General features: G+C 57.1%; 1 protein-coding gene across 6 annotated transcripts; it reads right to left on the bottom strand.

Annotated features, from left to right (window-relative positions):
• Positions 1-718: 718 nt before the first annotated feature.
• FBF1 (Fas binding factor 1) lies at positions 719-22445 on the bottom strand. 6 transcript variants are annotated; one of them, XM_045814171.2, is made up of 31 exons: positions 22243-22442; positions 21686-21748; positions 21071-21156; positions 20491-20518; positions 19642-19683; positions 17709-17802; positions 16665-16725; positions 16050-16100; positions 14473-14614; positions 13945-14022; positions 13279-13398; positions 12838-12976; positions 12569-12702; positions 11870-11969; positions 10313-10789; positions 9078-9176; positions 8639-8727; positions 8356-8414; positions 7449-7604; positions 7224-7324; positions 6890-7096; positions 6062-6169; positions 5837-5976; positions 5631-5749; positions 4672-4794; positions 4401-4586; positions 3792-3968; positions 3576-3713; positions 3369-3486; positions 2561-2670; positions 719-1921 (listed from the first exon to the last, which is right to left on the bottom strand). In XM_045814171.2, exons 3-31 carry the CDS (start codon positions 21071-21073, stop codon positions 1838-1840), a joined length of 3483 nt encoding a protein of 1160 aa, XP_045670127.2. In that variant the 5' UTR covers positions 21074-21156; positions 21686-21748; positions 22243-22442; the 3' UTR covers positions 719-1837. The 6 variants fall into 6 exon arrangements, with proteins under 6 accessions (XP_045670127.2, XP_087710217.1, XP_045670124.2 ...); XM_087854091.1 differs by lacking the exon at positions 21071-21156 and having other exon boundaries at positions 719-2171; positions 22243-22445; XM_045814168.2 differs by lacking the exon at positions 21071-21156 and having other exon boundaries at positions 22243-22443.
• Between the last annotated feature and the right edge of the window lie 197 nt (positions 22446-22642).

Below are 22642 nucleotides of genomic sequence, written 5' to 3'. Positions count from 1 at the left end.
GCACGCCTAAATAAATAAAATCTTAAAAAAAAAAGGACAAATGTAGTCTCACAATTTAAAACAGTGAGTACGTACCCACTGCCCTGAAGATAAACAAGGCCATACAGACCTGCTTCCTCATTCTACACTCATTTCTCTTTGTCTTGAAGGCCAAGCTCGCCCCTGTGGGTCTCCCTGCTGGGTGATTCCGTCTGTCAGGGGACTAAGTCAATGCCAGCTGCTCCCAGGCTGTGCCCGTGCTTACAGCCCTGCAGCTCTTCACACAGGTGGCAACTCGTTTAGGTGTCTGTGGAGAGAAGGACCGAGTTCCAAGCTTCATGAGGTTTCTAATGGGACACCGATGCTTCCCTCCTCAGTGCAGGCACGAACCCGAGCAGCAGCCTGGAGAGCTCGTACTCCACAACAGCACTGTGCAGCACGCTCTTCTAGAAGGAGTCAGTGGAATGAGGTGGCTGAGACCCCGGGGCTTTGGAATCTGCCCAAGGAGAAGGCTCTGCTATTTGCTGTCACCTTGGGCAGATAATTTAATCTCCCTGAGCCCCTGTCCCTTCCTGTGTGAGGTAGGGCTGATCGGCACACTCTTCTCCTCGTCGTGAGGCAGCCAGTGAATGTATAGATTCAGGAAGGTGCCAGTGCCAGCCAGCTTTATGGCAAGGAACAGTGCTACAGAGGGAACACTTCTAAGAACGAAGTATAAACTCTCAGGAGTCATGGCAAATTCTAACAATCCAGTCATAAAGAATAGAGCAATTTAATGGGTCCAAGATGAAGGCTGGAAATTGCTGGTAAATGAAGATCCTTCTGAACGCTGTTCTGATACCCCTTCACCCTTTGTCCTCCAGTGGAAGGTAGCCAGTCACTGGCTGAGGGAAGCCGCTTCAGGAGTGACCGTGGTTATGTTAGTGGTGTCTATCCCTCCTCGGATCTGCTGGGACCACTGCTAAGCCGCTACCCCCATTCTGGCGCCCCTGCAGGGAGAAGGGCAAAGGCGCCCTCCCAGGGCCGGCAGCCTGGGTAAGGCCCTGTGGGGGTCCCCGGCGCTCTGGACCCTCCCAGCTGTGGCAGGGGCCCCGCTCCCTTGTCTTCGCTCCCACCTGTGGTGGTTTGGTAGCAGGTGAACAGGACAGAGAGGCCTCTCTACGGGTCCCTCACCACACCCCACTGTCACTCCCAGTCCTGCCTCTGGGAAGCCCTAATTATAAGAAGGGACAGCGTTCGTCAGTGACTTAGGCAGCTGGGAACGAGGCGGGGACTTTGTGCCAGCCAACCTGAGAGCACATCAAGACTTCGAGGTAAAACCTGGCTGGGCACAGCACCTTCCCTGCCCCCTCAACACCGCCCACCTCCGCGGTCGGGAGGACAGAAGGCGCTTCGAAACACGTGCTCTGACTCTATGGCCCAGTTAGGGAGGAGAGCCCGCGCTGTCTCTGTTGGCCTCTCAGACAGGGAGGACAGGAGGCTGCCCGTGGCATCTCTCAAGAAGACTCGCCTGCCTCAGAAGAGGCCCAGGTGACACTAGCCCCCAACCATCTGCCTGCTGAGGAGGGGAGGGGTCCACAGAGCCCAGTGAGCCCCTGGATCTGAGCTGGAAGTCTGGGGGAGAAGAACCGAGGCTGTGGCTGGCAGGGTCGTGGGCTCAGACACCCTCGGCATCACATCTCCCCAGAGGCCACTGTTCCCCAAGCCCCAGAGGCTGGAGCATGCAGAGAGAATGTGCTCACACCCTGTCCCGAGGAGGAGCTGTAATCAGGCCCTGGGCACTCCGGCCTCGGAGCCGGAGCCGGCAGCCAGGGGGGCGGTGGGAGAGACTTCCAGGGCTGGAGGCCTCTGGCGCCCTTCAGGTTGAATGGGATGTCATATTGTAGGAGGCTTTCTTCAGGGTTTCCAGAAAGAACTGTTCATTCTCCAAGAAGTCACGGTCCTGAAAGGCAGAGCTGGGTGAGCAGTCCGCGCCCTGGCTCCCTCCTATAACCACTTTGAACAGGGACGCTGGCTCGCAGGTGAGCTGAGAGCAAGGTGGAGCCAGTCCTCACTCGGCGGCCCTCTCTCCACTTAACTCCCTGGCTCTGGGTCGCGGCAGGGGCGGTGGGGGCACGGAAGTGAGACCGAGCAGGTCTCAGTCATGGAGAGGCCCCTTGTCGGCACATGACTTCACCTCAGTACGCCTGTCTCTAAACCGAGGATAATAATAACATTACCTGCCTGTAGGGCTGGGGGGGTGGGGAGAGCCTCGCACTGCACATACAGCTTTCAGCACGGAGCCTGGCACGCAGGAAACGCTCCATAAGTGAGAGCTCCTATCGTTCCGATCACAGGGTTACCGTGAGGTTCAGCTAAGATGATGGACGCAAGCTGCGTCCCACAGAACCAGGCCCGGAGGACGCGTCTCAGAGATGCTCAGTGGGCACTGTGCACTATTTTTCGGGGGTAGGGGGTGCTTGGCCCTCCTTGGGGCCAGGGTATGTTCCTTCCTGCCTCCCACCAGTGTGAACAGAGGAGCCCTGGGCCCGGGGGAAGTGAGTGGCTCAGGCCGGGGCCGCCTTCCGCTCGGGACACTCACCTGCTCAGCCGTGTGCTTCAGCAGCACCAGCCTGGCGTGCAGGTGCGAGGCGCCCAGGCCGGTGGGCGGCTGGCCGCGCTGGGGCGTGCTGGGTGCAGGGGCCACAATGGCTGAAAAGGTCGAGGAGGAGGTCAGGGGCTGTGGCATAGGGGGGACAGCAGAACAGCCACAGCTCGATCCCTGGGGCCCTTCCCCACTGTGGGTGGCAGCAACCGGGCCAACCTTCTGGGCGCTGCCACTGACTCTCAGAAGCCTTTGAAAATGCTCATGGGACCTAACCTGGCAAGTTCAATTCTGGGAATTTATTCATAGGAAATAATCAGGCAAAGGTGCAGAGATGTATATACAAACACATCCACTGAGATGTTTCTTAGTGACAAAAAACCACTCAGTAGGGAATCAATAAAAACATGGAACATAATGGACAATGCTGATTAAGAATTATGGTTAAATGTTTAATTACTGATAGGAAAACACGTTCCATATGTATGTTTCCGAATGAAAGAAATCAAGGTAGAAAACAACTGAGATGATCTCAATTTTTTTTTTTTAAACACACGCACAGTGTAGAATGCTAGACACCAAAATGTTAAAGGTGCTTCTCTCTTGAGAGTGAGGTTGAGGGTAACCTTTTACAAAGCAGCTTTCCTCTTATCTCTTAGTTTTCCCTACCGCACACATTGCTTGCATGACAAGGGACTAGCAACGGACTTTAACCCGCCCCTAACTCCAGTGGAGGGAAGCGTTGCTGGCGCTGCCCCCCAGCGCTCCCGCTCAGCCCAGGTCGTGTCCTTTGGAAGCTACTCACCACTCAGGCTGGCGGCTGCTGGCCCCTGGGTCATGGGGAGCAGGGCCACGGGGCTGGAGGGCAGGTCCTGTGGGACGTGGCCCAGCCGCAGCCTCTGCTGGGCCAGACTCAGATGCTCCTGTGCCCAGCCCCAGAGAGAAGGACATGGCTGTGAGGGTGGGAGATTGGGGGGGTTGCGGGCGCGACCGGAGCGGGGCGGAGCCTTGCCTGCTGCACGCGCTGCTCCTGCTCCCGGAGCCGCTCCTGCTGCCGCTGTACCAGCTGCAGCCGAGCCTGCTGCTCCTGCTGTACCTGCCAGGCCTCGCGCAGCGCCCGCTGCCCCTCCTCGAACTTCTCGGAGGCCACCTGCGGGGAGGCCGGGGGTCAGCGGGGCGGGCTGTGTGGGTGCCCGGCCACGCCCCCCGGAGCCCAGCTGCCGGTCACCTGGCTCATGCTCTCCACCTCCTGGGCGCGGAGCCTGGTGCGCAGGGCAGCGGCGCTGACCCTCTCCTTCTCCAGCTGCAGCTCCTGTCGCTCCCGCTCCAGGGCCTCCCTCTCGGCCGCCAGCTGCTCCTCCTTGGCTCGGAGCTCACTGGCCCTGATCTTTAGCTCGGCTTGCTCCTGGAGACGGCAAGGCCTTGGCTGCATTCCCCCCCTCTGGAGCAAACTACCCCCCCCCCTTGTTTCCATGGCTCCGACCCACCCTGACTCTGGGGGAGGCAGGAGGGCAAGGGGTCCAAGGATCCGTCAGAGGCCTGGGGCCAAGCCTCAGGGCTGCCCCTCACCCTGGGGCTCAACTTTTCTGAACCCCAGCCTCCTCATTTCTAGAATAGTTAAGTCAGGGGGACGTGATGACGACTGAAGCAGAGAATGTGTATAAAGCACCTAGGTCAATCAAAGGAAGAGATTATTACAATTGTTATTTTCATGTCCACGTTCTTGCTGTCTCTAGGCTGTCTGCTAGCGGATGTACCCCGCTGGAGGAGTGAGGGCCGGGGAAGAAAACGGCAGGGTTGCTGAGCTCCGGGCTGCCCTGGAGGCCCCGGGCCCTACCTTGGCCAGGCTGACGAGGGTGCCCTCCCGCTGGCTGTCCATCTGCAGCGCCCTCTCTGCCTCGCGCTCGGCCCGCTCCTTACTCAGCTTCTGCTGTGCATAGAACTCGGCCCACTCGGCCGCGAGGCGCCGCCGCTCCTCCCCACACTTGTGCATGACGGACTTCTGCTCCTCCAGCAAGGCGCTCTGGGACAAGGGGGCCAGGCCACGGGGTGAGCATCCTTACACTTAGGGCAGGGGTCACAGCTGTACATGGCGTGGCTGCACTCACCTTGGCCTTCTCCAGCTCCTCCCGCTCCATGGAGATCTGCTGGACCATGACCTTCCTCTGCTCTTCCAGAGCGCGCTGCGAGGACTCCGCCTTGGACTGCTCGGCAGTCACCCGCCATCGCTCCTGGGGGCCAGGTGAGGGCTGAGGACACGCGTTCCCTGGACACTCTGCCCGTCCCCTCCGCCCACCCGTCAGGCCTGACTGCGCCCAGGGAGCTGTGCAACCCCCACCCACCTCTCCCACGCTATGCCACAAACACCTCCAGAGAGGTACGGAAGGAGAGGTGTCGAGCAGGGCTGCCGGGGCCTAGCCGCTGGAACGAACTGCACCAAGGCCTAGAGGCTCCGGAACGACCCACAGGCACGGGGGCCACTCCACAGGGCCGAAGAACAGCCACAGCCCTGCTCCCCGAAATGCCAGTTGCTGCACTCTGCCTGCCTGTCTCCGTCCACAATGCAGTCAACTTGCCACGGTAGGTGGGACACGGTGTACGCCAGGGGACCAGGGCCATATGAGCAGAAGCTTAGGAACTTGACCGTGCCTGGCCCGAGACAGGGGCTTAAGAAAGGTACCAGATGAGAACTGAATACATATGGTTCACGACACAAACACACCTATATCTAATGTTGGTGAGTCTAGGGGCTTTGGGTAATTTTGATTTTCTTCTGTATTCCTAACTATATTTTAACTTTTTTAGTATAATGTATCATGTTAAAACCTGGCACAAAGAAAAGAAAAGGTATTTTTTTAGAGAATCAAGCTTGCTCTTCTATACAAAAGATATGCAGGGGTTCAAAAATGCGCCTCTTAGAGCTCAGGGGGCACAGGCTTCTGTGGACGGATGAACGTGATGGACCTGGGCGAGGTAGGCAGGAAGGGAGGAAGGGCAGGAAGGGGAGTGCTGGCAGCATCCCTGGGGTGCTGGGAACACAGGCCCTGCCGGTGGGAGGGCAGCCCACCTGCTCCAGCAGCCTGCTCTGCTCATTCAGGCGCGCCTCCATCTTCCCAATGACCTCCTGGAGGTGGCTCCTCTCCTCCTCCATGTCCCGCCGCTGCTGGCCCAGCCTCTCCTGCAGTGCTGGGGGGCCACAGGGCGCTCAGCGCCTGCCCGCCATCCCAGCGGGATCTGGGTGCGGGGGGGGACCTGTGGCCCACCCGGTGGTACCTCGGAGCTGCTGGTCGTGCTGCCGGAGCCCCAGCTCCCGCTCCTGGGTGGTGGTGAGGTGCGAGGCCTCCACGCGGGAGGACAGCTCGTGCAGGCTGCTGGAGAACTTCTCCATCTGCTCGATGATGCCGTTCAGGGACCTGGGGCGGGGGGCGGACTGGGTCAGCCCAGCCCCGGGCCCCAGCCCTGCCCCATGAGCGAGCAGGGCCCGGATGGCGCACCCACCGTGTGTGGGAGGTGGCGCTGGTGACCGCGTCAATTTCTCGGTCTTTCAGCACCTTCAGCCGCTGCAGCTGTTCCTCGTGGTCCTGGCGCATCTCCAGGATGGAGGCCCTGAGGGGGAGTGGGGGGCTGGGTGGTGAGCACGCGCGCCGAGCTGCACCAGAGGGCTCGGCAGTCAGTGCTCCTGGCATCTTTCCTCCTCGTACACGTCCTCCCCTGCTCCTCCAGGCACGGCCTCTGCCTCCTTCGCTCCTTATCCTTACATGTCTTGGGGCCTCAATGCCACATCCCCTCTAATGGGAGACTCCTTCTGTTACTTAGCAAAGGACACTTCATACAGGAGAAAAGATAGGCGTGTGGGTAGCCTTTCCTTGTCTGGCCAATCCAAGAAGTGTTGAAAACCCTGCTCTGCCCACATCAACCAGCTCCCTCATGTACCTTTTCTTAGTTTTGTTCTCATCTAGAAAGGCAACCGGATGGACACACCAGGCACAAGACTGCAAACCTCTTCCGGGGTCCATCTAGTCACCAGACTCGAGAGCACCAGCAGGCGAGGGGCTTGACCTGTGCTGAGCTAGGTCCTCGGGTTGCCTGCTGCTACCACGACCCCTCAGGCCCTGCAGGGACCCCTGACCCACTGCTGGAAAAGTGGTGGGCCCTCCACTCAAAGGGGGTGATGGGTCAGTGTGCCTGGCCTTGGTCCTCACGTGGAAGGGAAGGGGTCAAGCCTCAGCTGCTGAGCCACAGCTTGGGGTCTCCGGGGAATGGACTTCCTCTGGCCATCCTCGAAGCCAGCTCCCCCTGCCTGCCCACCCTGGGCCTTGTGCTCACCTCTGCAGCTCCCGGAGCCGCTCCATCTCCTGGTCCTTCTCTTGCATGGCGGCCGCCAAACGCCGCTGGTACTGGGCTGCGAGCTCGGCGCGGGCCTGCTCGGCTTCTTGGCAGTGCGACAGATACCGGGCTGACAGCTCCTCGTGCTCCCTCCGCAGCCGCTCTTCCCTTTGCTGGTACGATGTTTCTAGCACCTTTACACGGCTTCTGCCAACAAAACACACAGCTGTGGGGCTCAGAGGGTGAGGGTGGACACTCAAAGAGCCTCTCCGAGCACGTCGGCTACGGCCGGCCCTGAGGCTTGGGAAGCCGGCGCAGGAGGAGCAGCGGGTACCTGTGAGCACTCTCGATGAGCTCCAGGTCGGCCTGGTGCCGCTGCTGCAAGCTCTCGAGCAACAGCTGGTGCTGGGCCCGCTCCAGCTCCAGCCTCCGCACCTGGAGATGGCAGGAGAGGGGGAGGTGGGCTCCCTGCGCCACCTGGGGAAGCCTTCCAGCCCTGGGAGGGAGACCTGCCCGTCACAGCCTTGCCCCCCCAGCCCAGGGTGCCTCTGTCCTTCACCTGGGCCTCCAGCTCTGCCAGCCGGGCCTGACTCTGCAGAAGGTCAGCCTGGAGCTCGGCAGGGCTGCTCTGCAGCTGCGCCTGTGCGGCCACGAGCTGCCGCTGGTATTCTGGGCCCGGCGACAGGCTCCGCGCCAGGGACTCCGGGAGCAGGGACTGTAGGGGAGGGTGGGAGATGGTTCGGGGGGGGACAGGGACTCAGCTGAGCTCAGCTACCTCTGGCCATCCCAGGCCCTGCGCCTCATCTGTGGCTGACGATGAGGACAGAGACGTGACACCGGGAGGCCGAGGCCTTGGAGTTGTGCGGTCATCGTCCCTCCCCTCCTCCCTCAGCACAACGTCCTCCCCAGCAGGTGTTCCAGGTTCCTAGACAAGCAGCTGAGCCCCAGCAGCGTCTCAGCGATGACAGAGGCTTCCTTCTGCCAGGCCCTAAGGCCAGATGTTGAGCGCCTCTCTACTTCCTGAAGGTTGCCCACCACCCACCACCTCCGGAGGTGCTTCTGGGTTCCTGGGGATAGGTCTCTGGGGTCTCCTCACGGCCGGGCTCAGAGGTGACCACTTCCCACACCTGGGAAGCAGGTGGAGCAGCGGCGGGAGGATGGCAGCCATGGAGGCGGCCTTCTAGATGGAACAACGGGACACCCGCAGCCCTGCTTTCTGACTGGAGTATTCCTGGCTGTCCCCGCACAGACGCCACATCGACCTCTCTCCTGCAGTTGGCAAAGTAGCGGCCAGCGCTGCCGGAGAGCGGCGAGGCTAGAGGTTGAGGGAAGCACTGGGGGAGTGCCGTCAGATCTCCTGACACACGATTCCCCGCAGGCTGTCGGCTCAAACCACAGCCGCTGCCTCTGGGCACGGGAGCTGCGCTACGGCCGGAGGCCTGTTCCTGCGGGTCCGCCCTGCCTACCTGGACCGGCACAGAAGGCCCTGAGGGTTCCTGGGAGCTCGGGAAACAAGCTGCGGGCTCTGAAAATCAACAGCAGAGAAATGAGCAGGAGGCCCACAGAGGCCCGGAGGTCGCGTGTGCGTGTGTGCGCGTGTGTGTGAGTCCAGCTCTACTTGTCTTCCCGACTCGTGTGCGTGTGTGCGTGTGTGAGTCCAGCTCTACTTGTCTTCCCGGACCCTAAAGGAAGCTCAAAGTGCCTCTTCCCCACCCAGAAGTAAAGCACTAAACAAAGCAGAAAACAAACCAATGCTGGAGAGGTCTCCGAGGGCTGTTCCCCTCTTTGGGTCACCTCCAGGGAGGGTCAAGGCAGTCTGGTTCCAAGTCACAGGGGACCTAAGGACATAGAGATTTGGGGGGGTCAGTGGTCAAGGTGAACAGCCTACTGTGTAGAAGACAGGGAGACAAGAAGAGGGCTGGCACGGGCAGTGAAGGCAAACAGGTTCAGAGAGTGGACTGGAAAGGCCTGGTGGCTGGCAGTTTACTAAGAGTGAGGTCTTGGTTGGGTAAAGGAGACGGGGCCCGGCTTCGGGTCCCCTTAGTCAGCGGGCCCGATACAAGGTAGCAGATACCGTATGCCAAACCAACCAAGTCAGAGCCCAGCATGGCTGCCCATCATCTCTAAGGTAGGAGGCCCATGCAGGACCAACCCAGCCTCTCACACCCCCAGCCCCCTGCGGACCTACCCCGAGGTGGCAGGCCTTATTGGTGGCTTCTTTGCCGCTGTTCCTGAGGGCCCTCCAGCAGCTGCTTGCTCGAACCCTTGAGTGCTGGGAACAGGTTGGCTGAGGAAGTAAATGTTACAGCAAATGTGGCAGAAGGTTCCATTTAGGCTGGACGTGGCTGGGTGGGGACAAGTCTGAGCATGAAGCTGTTGGCCACTCGTCCCCTCAGCGCCCCTCTTGTTCCATCATCCCATCTTGGGAATTCTCCTCCCAAGTCTGAGCCCCTGGCCTTCCAGTACCCCTTCTTGGCCCCAGGGCCCTCTAGGGCACAGTGGACGGGCGCTGACCATCTGTTGATGGTCCAAGGAAAACAACGCACACGTTAGAGACACCAGAGTTAAGTTCAAGTTCAAGGCCTTGTTCTGGCACACACAACTTTGCTGAGTTAGCCTGGGGCTCTGTTCACTGTCCTGCCACCCAGCTCCCACTGGGCTCCTCTCCTCCTGCCGTGGTTTCCACCCACCTTGGTTAGCTCTCGGGGCCAAAGGGAAGCTTTTCCCTTCGTTTCAGACGGAGGTCAAAGCTACCTGCCTCGTTCACACCAACCCTGGGGCTGGGTTATGTCCCTGGACTGTCACACAATTGCCTGCTTCACCTCTTCCTCGCTCTGGCCACACGCCATCTTGCCACTTCCTCTGGAAGATCCCAGTCTTGCCCTCTTGCCCTCAGAGGTCACTCGCTGTCCTGTCCCACAGGATTTGCCACTGCTCAGAGGTCACTCGCTGTCCTGTCCCACTCGGTGACATTCCCCAGGAATTGCCCCTTAGCCACTGTCTTCTCTGACACTCCCCTGAAGCATGAGCACGTGTCATGTCCCTTAGCTCAGGCCAGCAGAGGCACCAATAATTTGGACACTGGGTCTTTCGGGACCCCAAGGGCACTGTGGGCAGGGCCCTTGCTCAGAGGCACCAGGATGGCTGTGCCTTTGTCACATCAGGGTACCCTCTGTCCCCGCCTGATCAAGTCAGCCCTTGTCCACATGACAGTTAGGGCGTGAGTGTTGACAGCCTCCTGACCCCCTCTGGTCTGCACGCAGGCAAGGATGGGGAGCCAGACGCTCTCTCTGTAGTGTCCAGAGAAGCAGAGGCACAGCCAAGAGGCCGGCACTCCTGACTGACACACCAAGATGGGCAAGGTTGGCCCCCCCACGCCCCTGCCCAGCCCTCCCTCCCCTAGATAGCAGCCCAAGCCTGTACCTGCTGGAAGGGGCACTGCCTACTGCCCCCACCAGATTCTGGCCCTTAGAGGCCTCAGTGTGCTCCTCTCTGGCCAGACCTTGGGACTTCTTCCGAGACAAGGCCTGGCTCAGCCAATCCTCTTCCTCTTTCTCCTCAGACGCTCCCAGCTGGGAAGGCTGGCTGGCTTTGGCAGGGAAACCTGCCCCCTCAGCTGGTGGCTTTGGCCCCAAAGAGGAGGAGGGCAGTCCGCCTGGGGCCGAGTGCCGGCCTGGGGCTGAGGGCTGGCTCCTGGGAGGGAGCACGGAAGGAGTGGAGAGCGCTGAGCCTCCCCTCTGAGCCTCTCTGGTGGGAGAGGGAGGGAACAGGTCGTCATCCTTGAGGCCCAACCAGTCAGCTCCTCCCTTCCTGGGGTGGATGGGGCTGGAGGCCGCTGGAGTGCTTGGTTTGGAGCCTGGTTCCCCCTTGGTGTCTGTGCCATCTTCTGCTAAGAACCTACTTCAAGACAGAGAGGAGGGGGGTCTAAGGCAGGGCAAGCAGTCCATCCTAAGAGCCCCCTGACCAGCCTTTCCCTCCACGGCTCGGGGGTGACTCTGAGGCCCACATTAAGGAGTTAGAGGTGCCTGGGGCTCTGCGCAGCCAGCCCGATGCCCAGCGAGCACAGTGCCCACACCAGCTCGGGCGGCAGAGCAGCAGCCAGCTGAGAGCTGTTAGTAGAACGCCCTCGAACACAGACGTCTTGAATTCCATCACGTGAACAGGGGACAATTCTATCCGTAACAAGCAGCACCAAGTGACAACCATGGGGAAGCACGTCCAGAGAAAAATGAGTTAGATCAAGTGGTTTTAGGTTTTCCATCGACAATGTCACCTGTTTGTTTGGCCACTGTCTAGAAGCGTTACTGGCCCCTGGCAGCAGGTTCCAAGGTCTAAGAACATACTGGGACTGGGAGAAATGTCAACGTGTGTGTAGGGTTATTTAGAGAGAAAGAGGCTGGTAAAGCCAACATGGCACAGTATCAACCACTGCTGACTCTGGCCGAGGCGCGGGAGGGAGTGCTTTGTGCCATTCTTACAACTTTTCTGTCAGTTTGAAATTATTTCCAGATATAAAGTGGAAAATGTATCCTGGGAGAAAAACTCCAAATTCAAAAAAGTCTCCCCACTAACGTAATGTTTTGCCACACACGGGGATGAGACCGCGGCCAGGCGTCACGGTGGACCCCAGGGCTGGTCCTGGGAGCGGGGCGTGAGAAGCCACTGTTCGCGGTCTCGCTACCCTGGGACTGAACATTCCTCAGGGAGATTGGCTGACCTCAGATGTTTATGGCTTTAAGGGTTCCAGGCGGTGTTGGGGCCACCTTCTCCTTTTCCTTCCAAGGAGGCTGGAAGCAAATGGGCCTGGATGGGCAGGACTGGGCAACGCCCCTCCTCCTTTGGCACCTGCAGGGTGCCACCCCGGGCCTCGTACGCCGTGGTCCTCAACAAGACTGTCGGCAGGAGGGGGAGGCTGGGCCACCTCCTCCTTCCTGGTAGGCACCTGTCCCCAAGGTCACGCTCCCCGCAGGCCCCGCTTACCTGACCGACTGCCGGCGAGACTGGCGGCCCTCGCAGGAGCCCACGGTGGGCTGATAGGCCCCAAAGGTGAAGTCCTCATCACCCCAGGGACCTTCCTTGTCTGTAAGATGAAGAAGCCTGTGATCTCGAGCAAGGCAATCAGACGCTTCTGTGGCTGCAGACCTCTGTTTAAAAAAACTGAACTGGTAGCTTGTCATGTCAGCAAGTGAGCAGAGGTGAAGCTGCTGTACGGGAGGCAGGGGTGCGGCACTGGTTATGAGCTCGAGGTCTCAGCATCCCGCACGCCGGGCATCACCTGGGAGCCGTGAACAAGGCACCGGCGGCGTCCTGCCCCAGGCACCCTTCAGATGAGGCCCGCTGGGCTGCCTGTGCCATGAGAATGATTCTTAACAGACAGCCCGTGGGCCGACACTTCGAGAAACATTGGTCTAGAGCTATCTTTCTCACACTGTGAGCTGCTACCTATCCGCAGGTCAAGAAACCAATTTCATGAGTCACAACCAACGTATTTATAACTCAGATAGTGTATAAATAAAAAATAACAGAATACTGAACGTGGTAATTATCATTCCGTGACGCTTTTGTCTCAGTTATGATAACATGTGTTGCGATGTAAGCTTATTTCTCGTTATGGGTTGTGGTACAAGTGTGGTCTGGGAGCCCCCCACCTTGCCTCCCCTGCCCTGCAAGGTTGCTCACCCTGGGGCCTCTGGTACTTCTTGTCCAGCTTGAATTCCCTGTGCTCCCCAGTGCCCGGGCGGGCCAGGAGTTTGGTGGCAGTGCCCCGACCCAGCAGCTCATCCAGCCTGGAGCGAGCAGGACGGGGCCCTTCCCTGCAGGACAGGACACACACAGGTACACGTCAACGCAGGTGTGCCTGGGGGCCTGCACCGTGCCGGCCCTCCGGCTTTTCCCTGGGCCTGAGGCAGCTCTACGGGCAGGGTTCCTCTGTTCCTAAGGACCCTTACTGGTCACCCGTCTGCCTCCTTTCTGCTGTGGGGCTGTCTGCAAACCCCAGGGTGGCCACAATGTCGTCCTCCTCATCAAATAGCACTTCTTCTTTCTTTCGGACCGGGGTGTCCCCAGGAGTTAGCGGAATAGATGGACCTAGAGGACAGAACACAGGGCACAGTGCCCACGGCCCACCATGCCCTCAACCCTGGTGTCTGAAGGGGGGCGCTTCTCTGAGACCCGGACCTCTGGGTGTGGCTGCAGGCATCCCATGTGTCTGGTCTGCACACAGGACCGACGCCCCCGCCCCACCGCAGGCTCATGCGTCCCACCTCCCTGTTCAGAGACACTGATAATCTCTTGGTCTGGGATCTGAGACCTGTGGTCCCGGCCCGGTAGAGTCTCTGGTTGAGCCAACTCTACCTGCCCAGGACAAGCAACAAGCCCACCCTCCTTACCTTGATCTCTGACGGGGGCTGGGCTCTTTTCGGAAGCCATTTTACTCTCTGCCCCAGGGGGCTTCTTGGTGATTCCTTCCTCATTGTCGGACAGAAGTCCTGCCAATGGGTCTTCCAAGTCTCACGGCCAGAAGGAAAGCACAGATCAGTCTGCACCCTTTCTTCAGGAAAACAAGCCTCGCACTGTGTTGGGGGCCGATCACTCCAGGGGGGATTTCTAGCTGCTCTAATACATGAACGGCCACTCAGTGCCCAGAGGACACACATCAGCCTCGGCAGGGAGCCAGGGAGCGGCCCGGGGCCTGCCTGTGTGCCCCGAGGCTCTGCTGTCTGCACAGCCTTCTGGAAACATCCCCCAGGCATCAGAAGCGAAGTAAAACATTCGTGTGCATTTGGAAAAGGGAGGGGAGTTCTTACGCTTTATAAAACCTTCAGGCTGATGTCTGGCTTCAAAGTCTGGCAAATACGTGACCCAAATCTCCCCCCAATACAACCCCATCAGTCCCTCCCTGACTTCCTGAGGAGCTGAACCGGTGGCCCCGGCTGTCTGCTCCTCCTCTGACACACATGGCAACTTGCCGCTGGGCAAGCACGTGAGCACCACCCAGTCTCCTCCACTCTCAAAACCAAAGTGCCCCGGAAGCATGACCGCGGGGCCTGTGGTACCTTCGAAGGAAAACTTTCTGTCCTGATGCCCAAAGCTGCTGGGAGAGGGAGGGGGCTTCTTGGCGGGAATGGCGTCCCCTGTAAGAAGCAAACAGAAGGCAAGGTCATAGGCCTGGCCCTCTCCCAGCCACGGTCCTGCCACACCATGACGGGGACCCTGGGACGGCGTGCCCTTCTCTGTGGGGGGCTGAGGGCTCATGGGTGTGGAGACAGCGGTGGGCTGGGTCCACACCTCGCTGGTTCTCACACAGGCTTCTGCCGGGGAAATGTGGTCTGGAGCCACTTCCTGTCCCCCAGTCACAGGTCACTCCAAACAGAGTCATGGACTTGGGAGGCACACAGGCTCCCAACAAACTCCCCAACTTAACTCCCATGGAGTTGGCCATGTTGCACCTAGAGGGCCTGGAAGCACACTGGGAAGGGAGGAAGCCGCCCCCTCCCCAACCACAGAGAAAGCCCACGGGAATGAGAGCTGCGTGCCCTCCTATGCCCAGAGCGTCCCTAGATCCCAGGCACACCCACGCTCACCTTTCTCCCTGGCTGTCAGCGGGCCGGCGGGTTTGGGATGACGAGGCAGTTCTTCTTTCCCAGGACCCCTGGCAGCTCTTTTGTCAGAGGCCAGATTAGACCTCTTCAGACCGAAGAGATCGGCATCCATGTCGTCCAGATCCTGGAAAAGCGGGAGGGAGGGAGGAATCCTCACCGGTGCTCAGCCGGGGTACTGTGTGGCCCTGTGCTCTGAGCAGCCTGGTGGTGATACGGCCTCCACATTCCGTGGGGGGACAAATGGGGACCTGGTTTGGGGAACTGACCCTGAGTTACAGAACTGGTGAGAGGCCAGGCCGAAGCACAAGGTCTTCACCGGCTCAGTCTCAGGTAAGCCCCGTCTCAGGGGGCACCTCTGAGACCCCCTACTAGCACCTGTTGCCCCAGCTTCTCGCACAGGCCTAGTAAGCAGTGGATGGAACTCTCTTTACGGTGGGAACCAAACAGCAGGATCCCGGGACTGAAGACTCCCAGAGGGACTGCTGCCAGGCTGTGAGAAGGGGCCAGGTACCCGGCCAGCAGAGGAAGGCAGTCAGGGCCTCCGCCACCACTGCCCCCCGCACAGACTCGCCACATGCTGACTCCCATAAGGGGAGGAAGACTTTCTCCGGGAGGACGCTTGGCACCCCAGGGGCAGAGGTGTGAGGAACACAGGGAAAAGGGGAAACTATGCAAGAAAAAGAGGAGTTGGGAAGGAAAACTGGATCACGGGGAAGCAGAGTGAGTTGGGGGGTAGGGACCCAGCTCATGGTTCTGGAGTGAGACTCGAAGTCACCACCAGCAGCTGAGTCAGAGGACTGGAGGGCTGTGGCCAGGGCTGCCAGTGGGCGGGCCCTGGGCAAGAGTGATTTCAAGATGAGGTTAAAGAGGCTGAATATGGAGCCAAGAAAGGGACAGACTCCAATTTTTTAGCCCTCCCTTCCCCCCAAGGCTGAAAGCAAGCACTTGGCCTTGGCCTGGGACGCTAGGTTAGCAAGAGGGATGAGAGGCAGGACGTCAGGCGGGACGGGGCTGCGGGACGGACGGGTGGGAAAGCCAAGGTGACCTAAGGTGTCAGACCCTGGCTAGTCCACCTGAGCCCTGGGGGATTATCTTAAAAACTGTACAGAATTTACGTCTTAAAATTCCATTCCCAAGCTTAGCTTGGGGCTTGATCCAATGAGAGCACAGCTGGACTGAAGGGGCCTTGGCAGGGAATGTGGAGAGAAACACAAAGAACACTTAAGAAGGAGCCTTAGAGGAGAGTCTCTCCTTCTCTCCCCCAATGGGGGTGGTGTCTCTGGGTGGGAGCCAGCCCCAGTGCACGAGGGGCTTGGTACAGGACTGTGTCTCCTGGTGGACGAATCTCTAGACAGCAGGAAAATGGATTTCTATCCAGAGACACTCAAAGGGCAGCAGCTCACAGATGAGCTCCATTTTGACTAGGAAGGGCTCAGGAACACAAATTGTAAAGGGAAAAATGTGAGGGAGAAGGAAGGCTTGGCACAGAACGTTCCTACCGCCTGCCCCTCCCCCCTCCCCCCGCCCCACTCCCAGAACTGTGCAAGCCAGTTCGGTACCTTCATCGCCTGAAGCAAAGTCTGCGGGTCTGCATCGGAGACATCTGACACCTAAGTCCACGGAAGAGTAAGGACACACGTTGGCCGAGGCCGCATAAAGCTCTGGCTCCTGTTGCCTTGCTACTGTGAGGGCAGACGGCTCAGCAGGGGCAGAGCTCGGCCAGTGGGGCACCAGCAGGAGGTCCTGCCTTCCCCTGGGACAGAAGTGTCCTCAGAAGTCAAACCTGCCCAGGTGTGGAGACCCAGAAAGAGGTGCCACTTTCTGCCCCTCCTCACTGGAAAGAATCCCTCCATCACAGGGCATCACTATGCCACTTCCCAACTGTGTAACCGGATAGCCGGGGAGATTATGGGAAACACAGTTGTAAGGGGCAAGATCCGAGATCCAACACTTGGTGGGAGCTCTGCTTTCTAGCTCATCTCACTGGTAGGAAGGAAAAGCCTGCGGGGTTCACATGTGGGTCCGCTTGGCAGCCCTTGGGTATTATTTTGAGAACACACCGGCTTTGCAGAAACTTCTAAACCTTTGTGTGAGCAACCTCCCAGCTGTCACCCCCAGTTCATTGCTTCTGGGGATAAGTAGAGAGGATGGGGAGTAGCGTGGGCCAGGCTCACCTCGGCATCAGGTCCCAGGAGGCCCGCCGTGGTGCTGAAGGCACGGTCTTCCAGGAGGGATCTGCAAAGAGGTGCAATCAGCACCCACTTGCATCGCCAGGGTACTGACTGATTCTGAGAAAGGAAGGCGGCTCAGAGAGCCCCGCTGAAACTGGGGGCTGCTCCAGGAGAACGCGACAGAGTTGCTTAAAGAAATGTCACAGGCCACCGAATGCAGAGATTTTCCATTTTTCTAAAGCGGTACAGCCCCTTTAAAACCAATCTGTTAAACACCTGTGACGAGCACAGCGTATAGACCTGTCCGATTGCTATGTGGTACGCTCGAGACTATTTTCACACTGGGTATCAACTGTACTTCAAAAAAAAAAAAAAAAAAAAGCCACGAGATGGGAAAACAACAGTTAAAAACAACAGATAAGAGAGAAAAACGGAGGGGCTCCTGGGTGGCTCAGTCAGTTAAACATCTGCCTTCGGCTCAGGTCATGATCCCAGGGTCCTGGGATCGAGTCCCACATTGGGCTCCTTGCTTGGCAGGGAGCCTGCTTCTCCCCCTGCCTGCTGCTCCCCCGTGTGTGCTCTCTCTCTGACAAATAAATAAAATCTTCAAAAAAAAAAAAAAAAAAAGAGAGAGAGAGGGAGAGAAACAGAACTGCGTCGGCTAAGATGAAGGTGGAGGGTGGACAGCTCACAAAACTCGCTCCTATCCCTCCATTGTCAGGAGCACTTTGGAAGAACGACCTGAAAGCCCCTGATCCAGGCCAATTCTCTTATTCTGGGGGTGAGAACACTGAGGGCCCAGAGGTTCAGGAATCACCCACGATCACACAGTAAGTGTCATGGGCGGGACTGGCAGCCAGGACTCCCGACCCCGGTCAGTTAGCCTCCCACTCCTCAGGGTCCTTTAACGGAGGGAAGGGAGGAAAGGGAGGAGTAAGGGACAGCAGCAGCGGGGTGCACAACAAGTGGGAGAAAAGCAGGAGGGTGAGGAGGCAACAGCATCTGGACTGAAGGGGTGACAGTCACGCAGGCCAGTCCCGCTCTCACTTCGTTCTAGCCCTGGAAGAAGGCAGCGCCTGGGCAACAGCTGTGGCGTCTCGGGCACTCGAAGCTAGTTTAACAGGCTCTTCAGGTAGTGTCACTGGAAAAAAAGAGAACAGAAATGATACCATTTGGCAGGTGAACTGGAGTCAGATGAAAAAGACTGGAAGTTCCCCACCAAGCACTCCCAGAAAAACCTTCTCCCAGGAAGTTCACCCTAAATGCCAACTGAGGCCAAATGAAGAGCCCAACCCCACTGCACCCCATAAAGCACAGGAAGAACGATGCACTTCCACCCCCCAGAGCTCTCGGCTGGAACACAAGGCTTGGGCTCCGTGGGTTCTTCTGGGCCAGGTCGGGGGAGCCTCAGCCTGGCTGCCCTCAGTGAGCTCTCCATGGCCCCTGAAGCCCTGCTTTTCAAGACGGCAGAGGTGGGCACACACGATATCCGGAATATATAAGAAACTCTTACAACTCAATCGTAAAAAGACAACCCAATTTAAAAAAAGGATCCGAAGAGACCTTTCTCCAAAGAAGATACACAAATGGCCAATAAACCCATGAAAAAGATGTTCAATGTCATTAGTCATTAGGGAAATGCACGTTAAAACCACCATGAGAGGGGCGCCTGGGTGGCACAGTCGTTAAGCGTCTGCCTTCGGCTCGGGTCATGATCCCAGCGTTCTGGCATCGAGCCCCGCATCAGGCTCCCTGCTCGGCGGGAAGCCTGGTTCTCCCTCTTCCACTTCCCCTGCTGGTGTTCCCTCTCTCACTGCCTCTCTGTCAAATAAATAAATACCAACACCATGAGAGGGGAGGGGGGTGGGGGGAAGGGGTAACAGGGTAACGGGCATTAAGGGGAGCGCGTGATGGAATGAGCGCTGGGTATTACATAAGACTGATGAGTCACTCAACTCCACCTCTACGTGAAAAATACTCTGTTAATTCATTGAATTTAAATTTAAAAAGATGAAAAAAAAAAACCCGCACAATGAGATGCAACTGTATAGGGCTAAGATGAGCATAACCAAAAAGACAGAAAATTAGCAAGTGTTCGCAGGGATGTGGAGAAACTAGAACCCTCACATGCTGCTGGCGGGAATGCAAAATGGCGCGGCTGCCGTGGGAAACAGTCTGGTGGTGCCTCGACGAGTTAAACACAGTTACCATGTAAGCAGTTCCCTTCCTTAGGATACGCCCCCAAAGAACTGAAAACATATGGCCACACAAAAACGTGTACCTGGGTGTTCCTAAGCGCATCATTCATCCTAGCCCCGCCCCAACGTGGTGTCCACCACCCACGATGGGTGGACCAGCAAAACACGGTCCATCCACACACTGGAACACCGTCCAGCCATAGGGAGGACTGCAAACGGGAACGGCTCAGTGTGGGCGAACAAAGCCAGATGCAAAAGGCAAGCACGATGTGATTCCATTTTATACAACAGGTCTGGAACAGGCAAACCCACAGGGAAGGAAAGTGAGTAAGTGGCTGTGTAGGGTTGGGGGGAAGGGAGAGTAGGAGTGACTGCTAATGGACGTGGAGTTTCTTTATGAAAGTGCTCTGGAGTTAGATTGTGGTGATAATTACGTAACTTTGGGAACACACTAAAAACCAGTGAATTGTACACTTGAAAAGAGTGAATTTTCTGTGAATAAGATTTCAATTAAAAAAAAAAAAAAGAGGGGCGCCTGGGTGGCTCAGTTGGTGAAGCGTTCGACTCTTGATTTCCGTTCAGGTCATGATCTTGGGGTCATGAGATAGAGCCCTGCCACAGGCTCCGTGCTCAGTGTGTGTGGGGGGTCTGCTTGGGATTCTCTCTCTTCCTCTCCCTCTGCTACCCTCCCCCCCACTCTCTCGCTCTCAAATAGATAAATCTTAAAAAAAAAAAAAAAAGAACAAGCTAAAAACAGGGGGTTCTGCAAAAGGGGCACTTACTGTCATCCCCTAAGAGGTCACCAAGGACATCATCAATGGAGCCTAGAACAAATAGAAAAGGAATGGTCAAGACTTCAGGAGAAAACGATGTCCTTAAGAAGCCTCACGTCTTGAGACCTCGTCCCAATTCCAGACTCTTCACCACCAGAGGGCTCAGATGCTGGGGCCGGGGACCCAGCTCTCTCTTCAACGGCCACGAGATGTTTCCTAACTCTCTGACAACAGATCACAATGCCTTGTTGAAGGACCCCAGGGTAGAAATCGAAAAGAACTCCCTCAAAGGATGATGGCGAGCATTTTCAGGAGAGCCTGCATTCTACAGGACACACTGGCCAACAGACTCTGAATAAAGCCCCGTGTGCCTCTTTGGGAAAAGCGTCCAAGATTTCTAGGCACACATAAGCCTCTTTCACGCCAACAGCTTCCTCGTGCGCTTCCGTCTGAGATCTCCCCCTCCCCCAGCACTGGTCTGGGGGCACACCCCCTTGGCCACTTTCCGAGGGGGTATGTGGGGGGAAACCCAACGTACACGTACTGAACTAGTTCTTGTACCCAGCTGAAGTGCCTTTACCGCCCTTAATGCCAACTGTATACTTTCCAATACAGAGCTTGACAGGAGGGACTTTTTCCCCAAGCCCCACCCCTGTCCATTTATTTCTGGATTACTCTGAGGGCCAATAGGCACCACAGGGAGTCCCCCATAAAGACCAATGCTTTCCTGTGCAATTATGGGGAAACCGGCAAGACTCATGTCAAGAACATTTAGATACAGACACGTCTATGTTATTTTTGGATGAAAGGTGGGGAATTATTTTTGCCTTAAGGGTGATGTTCTATTTTTCCACTTACCTTTCAATCCCTTCTTGGTTTTTGGTGCCTACCATTGGAAAAACAAATCACATTAACAAAATCAAAACAGTGAACGTGGCTGAAACCAAGAATACAGAATAAATTGTTTTGCCTTTTGCCAAGTCACCAGAGGAAAAGGAGCAGCAATGGCATTTAGAGACAGAAGCTCTTTATACTTTCCCAGGGTTTCTGAGAATAGACTCATTCAGAGCATGGAAGCAGCCGCCACTAACCAGCAATGGACACCACTGTGGGTGCCATTCGGTGGGCAGAAGTCTCTCCTTTTCCCTGATTTCCGATGCCACATGTGAACCCTCCCAGGCAGGATGTAACACGACTGGGAAGGTTTTCCCCTCTTCTGCGTCCCTGACTTCTCAACACCAACAAGGGACACTTAAAAATGCTTCTGGCTGGCCATCCAGAGGCTCAGAAGGCTTGCTCATCTCTTAATAAGTTTGGTCTCAATTCTACCTGGTCTCTGGGGACCATATCCTGGTCCTTGTCACCCAAACCCTAAAGTTCTCCAGGCAGTCAAGATCTGGGGGGTGGAAGCAGGGGTAAGAGTCTGCATTCTGCCTACCATCTCAAGGCTCTGGGAGCTGCCTGTAGCTGGTTCACAGCGCTGTCCGGCTCATTTGAATTCTGCCCACATCAGGCTCATCCTCCCTAATGAGGAAAATTCGAGTGGTTGCTTAAAAATGATGTAGCTTTCACAGTGCTTGGGTCCAAGGCCCATCAAGGTTTCTCTCACTTTACCCATTCAAGAGGTTAAAATCTAGTTCCATAAATTAAAAATTCCTTATAGGGAGAGCTACTTAGATGAGAAGCAAAGTGCTCTGGGTGACTTAAGGAGCTTTCTGAGGCCTGAAGATGACTCACACAAAGTGCAGTGGTCCTCATCTCTTCTCCTGAAAGAGGATGCAAGAGATGGTAGGTACCCATCTCAGAAAGGAGGTGGGTGCCTGGCACTATGGCCAATAAGCATTCCCAGGCAACACCCATGACTACATTTGTGCATTCAGCACAAGGAGTCGATGTGAGCACTGGTTTTACTCTTTGAAACTATTTTCACCAACGCTGGAAATTTTTCCCTTCACGCTAACTGTAAATCTGATTTAATCCATTAACAGCGAAGTGTTTGACTCAGATTGTCACTCTCTGAGCATTACCCCTCCTGAGCATTACCAAGACCGACCTTCCCATGCCTTGGAAGAAAGGAGTCAGAGGGGGTCATCTCTATTTGTCGGTGTTGCAGGTCCTGTTAACAGAATGCAAAATTCATCTGGGATTATTCACAGGGGCCACTCTGAATGTTTGTGTTTCTCTTTCTTTGTAATGGCAATTTGCACGACCTACAAGTCCAAACACGTTTTGTCTCATATCACATCCGAGAGCTTCTGCCATCTCCTAGGGATTTCGTCCTAGCCTCCCAGACCAGGGAATCTCTGAGAAGTTTGCAACGGCTAGAAGTGCCACAGAGTACCACCGCGTCATCGTATCTGCTCCGCCAACTCCGTGCCAGGCATTGAAAAATCCTTAGCAAGGGCCCTTCCGGTCACCCCCTAGGTCTGGAGACTCCGCGGCCCTCCCTGCGTCACCCGCTCCGCGCGCCCATCCCCGCTCAACCCCGAGCGCGGCCTCCTCTCCTCCCAGCCCCTGAAATCTCCCGGGTTACGCGCCATTCCCCGCGGAGGCGCAGCCACTAGCCATAGATGCTGGTCGGGACCCCACTCGAGCCCAACTCGCTCTAACCTCCCGCGCCGGAGCCCCGCGGACACCAATCTCTCAGTCGCTCGGAGTTCGAAAGAAAGCCGTGGCGCGAGGCATGCTGGGAGTTGTAGTCCTCGGTCCGGTCATTGACCAGAATCAAGAGAACAGGGAACGCCGAGATAAGCTACATTTCCCAGAGTACCGCGCCGTGGCCGTTAACCTCTGTTCGCGGCTGGCGCGTTGCTAGGAGCTGCCTCCACGCGGAGGAGGGCGGCCGGCTCCGAGGCCGTTGGGCTTCTTCCTCTCGCCCTCCCCGGGGACTGCCGGGACTTGGGTTCCAGGAATTCCTCTGAGCGCTGACTCGTGGCCAGGTGGCGGGGCATGAGAAATGTATTAAATTGACGTGTGAAACCGTGAACATTATGTATGTGTCCTACACTCC

The sequence above is a fragment of the Ursus americanus genome, chromosome 23 (genome assembly GCF_024610735.1).
Source record: "Ursus americanus isolate L20-20 chromosome 23, mUrsAme1.1.p, whole genome shotgun sequence".
Taxonomy (NCBI): Eukaryota; Metazoa; Chordata; class Mammalia; order Carnivora; family Ursidae; genus Ursus; species Ursus americanus.
Note: the sequence above shows the minus strand (reverse complement) of the source record. Positions and strands in the feature narration are given on the sequence as shown.

Excerpts from the sequence above, each read along its gene's own strand:
- FBF1 (XM_045814168.2), bottom strand. The coding sequence starts at position 21,724 with ATGACCCCCTCTGACTCCTTTCTTCCAAGGCATGGGAAG. Across the intron at positions 16,726-17,708 it reads TCTTCCAGGGCTAGAACGAA|ATCCCTCCTGGAAGACCGTG; the intron begins GTGAGAGCGGGA and ends ACCTCTTTGCAG. Across the intron at positions 5,977-6,061 it reads AGCGCCACCTCCCACACACG|GTCCCTGAACGGCATCATCG; the intron begins GTGGGTGCGCCA and ends CCCCCGCCCCAG.